An 8843-nucleotide genomic window follows, 5' to 3' on the forward strand; every position below is an offset into this window, starting at 1 on the left:
AGGAATGAAATATTATGAGGCGTTGATTTTCTCTCCTGAAAATGTTTTGTGCAGCCAGTGTTGGCTGTGATGGACAAACCTTCCAAAATCCTGGGAGAAGAACAGCTTGTGCCAGTCAAAGAAATTTTCATTGCAGCAAAATGCAACAGAAGTTTGGGGTTACAAATAGCTGCATTTTACAGGTACCTTATGGGAAAAGTATACACAAGGCAGCGCATGGCATCTGCATATTTTACAGATCTTCAGCCTTCATGGGAATCATTACTCTTTTATTGTAGAGTTTTTCTGCATATGTTTAAGTTTTATGGCAAGAGCAGCTTGACAGTATCCAGCCACTGTGGCTGAGTGTGTTTCCATATGTCACTAAACCCCATCACCACATACAGAAGGTGATTTCTCTCTTCTGCTTATCCAGAGGAGTGTTGTGGACATTTAGTGAGGGAGTCCTGGCTCTCTGCAGCATCCCCACCGTCACCTGCCTGTATGGCTGCCTCATTACCTTCTTCTGTGGACCTTCACCCTCTAAGTGGTAACTGTCACTTCAGGTTTCAGTTTAGAGATGTGAGTTCTTATACTCCCAACAACATGCATTTAGGGATGGACAAAGCAGTTTTACTCAGGGCATGATTTAGTTACAATGTTCTGCAGCGATGGTTCAATGTCCTCTGTGGAAGCAGATCAGTGCTTATAACATTGTGTTGTAGTCACCAATGTATATCCCAATCCCATTTCAGGTTGGTGCATTCTGGCCCAGGAAAAGGCTCACCACAGTCTGGGGTCGATTTGTCCTTTGCAACCCGTACCGGTACGAGGCAAGGCATCGAAACACACCTGTTCAGGACAGAGACAAGCAGAGACCTCTCACTGTGGACAAGGAGCATCGTGCAGGGCTGTCATAATTCTGCAGAGCTCATCACAGAAATCACAACATGTGAGTAGCAGACACAGCATTGCTTCTTCACACTCTGTTTTCCAGCCAGCCCTAGCTGGTATAATACCTTCAGTCAGTACTGCAAAACAAGGACACAGTCATTGTCATTCTGACATTTCATCTTGTTCTCCTCAATGGCCCCAGACACGATTCTGTAGTCAGTTGTGTTGGTCTGTGTCGTGGAAAAGCAACTTCCAGAGGCTTGTCCAGAAATCCACAAAAAAGAGCTCTGTTTTTGAGAGTCAGGAGACTTCTGTGAGCCTGTCAGAAGCTTTTCCTGCAAAGGGAAGAGGCAGGGGAGGACAGGCAGATTCATAGGCATGAGCTGGTTATATATTCACCCAGCTCTGCACACTTGAAAAGAGTGAAAAGGAATACAATCCAGATCCATAGCCAGATTGTGGTGACTGGTCATTTCCCTCCCTGAGCGTGTGCCATGTTTCTGCATTTCTCTTCTTACAAAATTAACAAAGGTTAGTTAGCCGCAGACACTCTGGAATCATGCCCTTTGTGGTCTGGTAGATGCCAGCCCAGAATAGCTCTGGAACTTTTAGGCTACATCTTTTCCTTGAGTGTCCCAAGGATTTAGAAGTCATATCACAGAATCATAGAATGACTTGGGTTGGAAGGGACCTCAAAACCCATTGTGTTCCAACCCCAATACCATGGGCAGGGCTGCCACCCACCAGATCAGGCCTTAAAAGCCTGTAAAAAGCCTTGGTTGTCACAGGAGTTCACAGGAGGAGAGAGGGAAAGAGAATTTGGATGTGAACACCCAAACTTTTTTGATTTAGATTATGGCATGTTTCAGAGCTGAGGGAAGGATGCAGACTTCTGCTGCAGTTGCTATTATATACAATTATCTGGGCCCTTTTTCAATTACTGTGACACTAATGAGGACTCCAGAGTGTCTTTGTGTTTGTTGGAATTCTGCAGGGATACCCTTTCAAGCTTCTAACGTTGTCACGCATTGTGTGACACATTCATTGGGTTTAGCTCTGTCACACGAGAAGAATTGCTGTGACTGTCAATGTTTGGGAAGGGGGAATGCTATCTCGAGCCGTCTTCAGAAAGCTGCTTTGGGTCAGCACGTAGGTGTGCACTGTTATAGGAAGAATGCAGTGAGTAAGCGTAAGAACTGACATTGGCCATGTTATTGCCAGGCAGAATTGTAACCCTGTATTTAGACCACAGCTAACAAAACTTGCCTGGACCTTACACAGCAGAATGACTTCATCTGATTATCCAAATGTGCAGGTTCATCATTCAAACGTAATTAACCTGGTTCTACAACAGCTTAGTTTTCCACAAGATACTGTTCATATTGAATGTAAAATGCAAATTGCTACTTTTAAGAGTGCTCAGGTCTGAATTTTGTTTCCTTGTTCAGCTTGCACATACAAAAGCCAGGAGTGCCGTTTGACCATCCATTATGAACATGGATTCTCTCTTACAACTGAACCACAAGACGGTGCCTTCTCTAAGACAATTGCACAGTACCCCTATGAAAAACTGAAAATGTCCTCAGACGATGGGATAAGGATGCTTTATTTAGACTTCGGAGGAAAAGATGGAGAAATTGTAAGTAGCGCATTTAGCAGAGGGATGGACATTGCCATCTATTTGGTATCTAAGGCTGTGGAGGTGGAACAGCACTAACAGGAGCGGGCCAGTACCAATATGTAGATGGCTGTGCTTCCAGTGCAGCATGATGATATGGCTTTAGAAAGAGGTGATCTAAAAATAGAAAAAGGTAAAATAATGCAAGATCTGTGTATAGCCAGATGTTAGAATGTTTATGTGTATCCATTGCCCTTTTTACATGATTGTGGGTAGAAGAACTGAAGAATGAGATGTTATCAATAATTTCAACATGCACAGATGTACTTCTTGTAAAGTGACAAACTATGGTTTAGACACTTTTCAGTGTCTAATTGTGGGAAGAAATGGGGACTACAGATGTAGTGCAAACCGTCTGCTTAGCCCTTAAACTTAGCTGTCACATAACCTAAAAATGTTTATTCCTACAGTTTGGATACCGTAAATTATGTGTGCAAATATGTTTTGTTCTAGCCAAATCTTCTTGTGGTTCCTGAGCATATTGGCTGCTCAGTTTTTTATATCACCTTTGACAGTGCTGTTGGAGCAGCCATACACAGTCATGTCATGGTACTACGTTTTGGCTTCAGGAGTGACCAAGAGCAGATAACTAGGGAAAAAAATTGAGGACATGATATTGGACACAGAAGTCACAACACCATACCTAGGCAGAAATAGAGTCTGAAAACATCGAGGGTTTGAAACTCTTACACCAGGGCTTACAGCGTTGGAGTCAGTGTTAACTGCTTGCCCAGGTGGATGTAAGGCCAGGGGCACACAAATCTCATCTGCTCTCAACATGCTTCTTATTTCCTTAGTGTCTTAAATATTTGCAGCTGCATGCAAAGAAAAAACAGAATGTTGTAATAAAGGGTTGTTATTAATAGAAGTCTGTTGAAAATACCAAACAGCAGTTAATGTAGTAAACGCTTCATAAATTACTGGTTGCTTGAGCTGTAATCTAGTCTAATTATTTTCAACTTGATTTCTTCCTTTAATTTCAGCAACTGGACCTTCATTCCTGTCCAAAACCAATTGTGTTCATCATTCATTCCTTCCTGTCAGCTAAGATTACAAGACTTGGTTTGGTGGCATAAATGGGATACACACATCTGTTTCTTCAAAAAGAAGTGGAGCAACCACGCTCATCTGAAGTACAGTCATCACTGGCAACCTGTAGCAGCAAGCAGCCTGCACCAGACTGGGGTTCTATCCCAGTCCTCGGTCATTTCTGTCAACTTTTCAAGGCCAAATTATGATCAGCTGAAGAGGTGGCACGACAAGGAAAACAGTGTAAATAGTGGGATTTTAGAATCCAGTATCAGACAGTAATGAGTGTAGTACCATATGTGTAAATATTTCAGAATCATCGATTGTGCTTATTTCAATGTACTGGCTAATACAGAATAAGTAAAGGGCTAAGCTGATAGGAGTGGGCATTGGCTGTGATACAAACTCAAGGTTCTTCGAGCAGAAGTTGTAGAAACAACATTGTCCCAACACCTAGAAGTCACGTGTTGGTTCTTCCAACCTTCACAACACTTGCAGAGTCTCTTGTGAGAAGCCATCAGAACACATTGCTGCATACCCAGCAGAGCGTGCAGACATGCCTCTGTGAGTAGTGTGCTCCAAAGCAATACTGAGGTGGTCAGTGACCAGCTGCACAGTCCCTGCTGATGGGAGCTCTCAAGTTAAATGATAGAGACATCTTGTGTACATTCCTAGCAATGGGTGTGATGCAGCGCTCCCTGTAGGGATAGCAGCAGGGCATAGGTGGGAGGGGAGCATCCTCTGTATGGACACACAGGATGTGCTTTCATAGTGGCTTTTCAGAATGGTTCTAATGACCTGGAGCTTCAGCTGCCCAGGTTCCCAGGCTCAGGTAAGAGACAGCCAAATCCAATGGGCCACGTGACCTGAGCTCCTGCCTGCACATTTCCACTTGAGAGTTTTCCAGCAGGAAGCCAGGCTGGATCATACTAGGAGCTTCCCATCTTCCTATTCCAACTGTGTCAACCCCTGAGCTCTACCAAGTCTGGTTGTACAGCCTTGATTTTCCAAATTTGTGAGGAGGAAGACTTTCTTTTGCAGTGAAGTTGCTTTTCTTTGTGAGGCTGTGTGTTCAACTTGGTCCTGGAACTGTTCAGTCGGCTTCATGTGGTTGGGTGGGAATAGAAACAGAACAGGGACTGCATTTACGTTGTTCTTCAATTGTCAACAGAATAGCTTCATGTTGAGTTGGTTTTCATTTGCTTTTAGAGTTTTGCCCTATACTGACACTTTGAAGGACAGGAATTATGTAGGAAGTAAGAAGCTGCAGAAATTTGCTTGTCATACTACTTCTATTTTATTCTTCAGAAAGCCGATGGCTTTCAGTGTAACATCACTTGGCTGGCAAAGACTGAAAACACAGTTTGGTTCCACATCTAAGCTAAATCCTGAGATTTAAACATCATAGTGCTTATCACAGGGTAGGAATTAGACTGTGGTGGTTTCCATAGGTATCTTAACCATCAAAGCTAATTGAAAACTTAAGATGATGAATTTGCAAATAGTGAAAGCTGCTGCTTCAGAACAACAGCTGCACTGACATTTGGAACAGCAACCCTGCTCCCAGTGCCTCTCCAGTGAAAGTCTGAAGGCAATTTACCTATCTGTGAACTTTGTTTTTAACTGTCATGGTACGTGCACTTAGTAATTAATGCCTCGTGTAAAGTCACAAGTTAGGAGCTATGTTGCATAACTTACCAATAATTTCCAAATGCACATTTCTCGCTTTGCTACTGCTGCCATCCTCACATCCCCCTGCAGCAGTTATTTGGGTCTCCTTTGCTTGGAAGCTTCGGGGGTAACATCTTCTGAGAAGCAGTGAGCAGTCGGTACGCCAGAGGCTGAGCTTTTGGATATGAACTCGGATCACATTGCCAAGTAAATTGTTGTGTGATGATGGTTTTAAAAGGTCATTCGGGACACTGTTTGCAAAGTATTTCATTGCTGTTTCAGAGCATAACTTGAAAATCTGGACACAGGTTCCTATAAAGTTCCATAGGTTAGAGTGAGAACTTGCATTCTGTGGGATAGGTTAAATGCATATGTAAACTGTACTGCACTATTTCCTTATTCCTTTAACATTTACAAATCACTGGAATGTTATACTTAACATGTACGTGCATTGTAAATATCTCAATTCCTCTATTAGTACCAACAATGACATTACACAATATGTAATCTAAGGTGCTCAGTACTATATGAAGTATAAGTGAATAACTAAACAGTTTGCAAAGAAAGTTCCTATTATATATATTTATAGAAAAATAATGATAATTACAGATGCTATTTCTTCATTTTCAGATTTTGGACTGATTCATATTTGGATGGGATAGATAAATGAAATATGGACTTACTCCACATTTATAAAAGTATAGTGAATATTTATATTTTAGAGGAAAAGAATATATTTAATAAAGTCATTTATTGGATTTTTTGTGAGGTGAGCTTACTTCATACCCAAACAAGCCGTGTAGAAGGTTGTCCTTCAGTTCAGGGCTGGGGAGAAGATGTTCTAAATCTCAGCTGTTCCAAGTTCAGTAACCTGAAAGAACTAATCATTACATTGATAGTGTTGACTTTGAAAGTAATTTCAACAAAGTATTAATGCAGTGTCAGCAACACATTGCTTATTCTTAACTGGGCTGTTAGAGTAGTCATGAAAGATTTCTGTTCAACCCCTTGCATTCAAGGAGCAAGGCCAACACGTGCCTTGCTTTGTTTCTTAGGGATGGTTATGGAAAAAAAGAACATTTTCCTTCCCCTTTAAATTCGTGGCCCAGGAGGTGATTCTCCCCCTCTACTCTGCCCTGGTGAGGCCTCACCTGGAGTACTGTGTCCAATTCTGGGCTCCCCAGTACAAAAAAGACAGGGATCTCTTGGAAAGAGTCCAGCAGAGGGCCACAAAGATGGTGTAGGGCCTGGAGCATCTCCCCTGTGAAAGGCTAAGTGAATTGGATCTGTTTAGCCTTGAGAAAAGAAGACTGAGAGGGGACCTGATCCAGGTCTATAAGTATCTGAGGTGTGAGGGGCAAAGTGGCGAGGCCAGACTCTTTTCAGCAGTGTGTGGAGACAGGACAAGGAGAAATGGCCAGAAACCGGAGCACAGGAAATTCCCTATGAACGTATGCAAGAACTTCTTTACAGAGCAGGCTGCCCAGGGTGTTGTGGAGTCTCCTCTGGAGATTTTCAAGACCTTCCTGGACACCTACCTGTGTGACCTGGTGTAGGGAACCTGCTTTGGCAGGGGGGTTGGACTTGGTGATCTCTGGAGGTACCTTCCAACCCCTACAATTCTGTGAGTCTGTGATTCTGGAGTTTGACCTTTTTTCCAAAGTAAAGTATAGAAACTTCACCACCAGAAATGCTTGGATACATATTGGAACATACATGTTAGTGGGAAACTGTGAAATAAGGTGCTTGTTAAAAAATAAATGAAAATAAAGCTGATCTGCTTCTGGTCAGGGAAGCATACTGGTGTTTCTGAAGAGTCCCGCTCTTTAACTAGAACCAGCATCTCTCTTCAGGTACTTCATAATCAAGAACAACTGTGAAAGCACTACCAGGTAAATTGCTGCCATGAATATCATTAGACTTTGTCTTCACCAAGTAACAAAATGAGTGTTTTCTTTTTGTAAGGTAAATAGCTCTTGTTCCAACAGGCCATGGAGCTCACTGCAACCCAATCTTCACATCCCAAGGTGCAGCTGACTGCAACTGGAGGTTATTCAGATTTAACTGCAGCACATGGAGCTGTTGGAGCAGGTCCAGAGGAAGGCCACAGAGATGATCAGAGGGTGGAGCAGTCTTAGAGAGGACAGTCTTAGAGAACTGGGAAATCTTCAGCCTGGAGAAGTCTCCAGAGGGACCGCATAATGGCCTTCCAGTACCTGAAGGACTCCTACACGAAAGCTGGGGAGGGACTTTTCAGAAGGGCACAGAGCAACACAATGAGGGGAAATGGCTTAAAAATGGAAGAGGGTAGATTTAGAGTACACATTAGGAAGAAATTCTTTACTGTGAGGGTGGTGAGATACCAGAACAGGTTGCCCAGTGAGGTTGTAGATGCCCCCTCCCTAGAGGAGTTCAAGGCCAGGCTGGATGGGGTTGCGTTCAGACTGGTCTAGAGGGAGGTGTCCCTGCCTATAGCAGGAGTTGGAACTCAGTGATCTTAAAGATCCCTTCCAACCCAAACAGTTCTACGATACTACGAGTGGGGCAGTTTTAGCAGAAAGTAACGAAAAATATGAAGTTATTGATAATTGTATCCAAAGTGGACACTTCTTGGTTTTAAAAATGACCCATTCAATTGAAATTTCAAATTAAATTGTGAAGGAAAAAGTCTCCACCTCATGTGAACACATCAGTGTCGTTCTATACTGGACAGACATTCAGTTTGTTTGCTTCATCAGAAGTTCCGTGCTTGTAAGTAATGACAGGCATTAGAAAAAATCCCAGGAAAGAACTGAAGAGTTTGTTAAGTAATCATCTCACCATCACCGTATCAGCGTTGTTTTACCCTGCTCTTGTGTAAGCACATAGCATGGCTGTGGATAGACCCTTCTGTATGTTGACGACTTAAATTCTGGTGTGCAGAAACATGACAGCAAACACCCAAAGCTTATGTAGTAAAGCGTGCATAAGGCAGACTGGATTCTGGGTTCCTCTTCCACAAACAAAAACTTTGAAGTTCAGAGGCATGGTGACATTACATTCCATATCACAAAAGTTACCGCATAGCAGTCAAGCCACAGCAACTCTTAAACATGGAGATTAGAAAGCATAATACAAGAAAAACTGTTTTAGTGCTGTTATTGTAGGTCAGGACAAATGAGTTTGTGTACTTTTTGTAGGCTAAGAGCATGCACAAGGACAGTTATCACAGCTCAAATGGGGCACGGTGAGTTATTAAGCCATCATTATGAACTAGCTATAAACAAAACAAACCAACAACATAATAATGAAGCGAAAATGAGACATGGGCAGCACTGTATTAGTTTAGTATTGGAATCATGCAAACAAATGATCCATCAAACTGCTCATAGTTCCCCTAACTGCCTTTCTGTTGATTGTTTCAGGCCGGCCTTGAGTCTACAGAATTAATTTAAACAATTAACTGCTGAGTTCTACTTGCTCACGAAGTGAGGTAGCACGTAAAGCCAGGGCTCACTGCGTACAATACAGAGAGCTAAGGGAGGAATGTGGGGAACAAAAATCTGTTCTGAACTGTTTCTAAGAACTGTTAGCAAATCTACACATGACATTT

General features: G+C 42.5%; 1 protein-coding gene across 1 annotated transcript in view; it reads left to right on the forward strand.

Moving 5' to 3' along the window:
• SNTB1 (syntrophin beta 1) overlaps positions 1 to 6009 on the forward strand; it is a 108068-nt gene extending 102059 nt beyond the window's left edge. Inside the window, exons 5-7 of the mRNA XM_015856228.3 lie at positions 735 to 931; positions 2322 to 2512; positions 3535 to 6009. Coding sequence (XP_015711714.2) covers positions 735 to 931; positions 2322 to 2512; positions 3535 to 3627 — 481 coding nt within the window. The 3' untranslated portion in view covers positions 3628 to 6009. The remainder of the gene's footprint in view (positions 1 to 734; positions 932 to 2321; positions 2513 to 3534) is intronic.
• The last annotated feature ends 2834 nt before the right edge of the window (positions 6010 to 8843 follow it).

This window comes from Coturnix japonica, chromosome 2 (genome assembly GCF_054131305.1).
Source record: "Coturnix japonica strain WE chromosome 2, WE-NBRP24, whole genome shotgun sequence".
NCBI classification, from domain to species: Eukaryota; Metazoa; Chordata; class Aves; order Galliformes; family Phasianidae; genus Coturnix; species Coturnix japonica.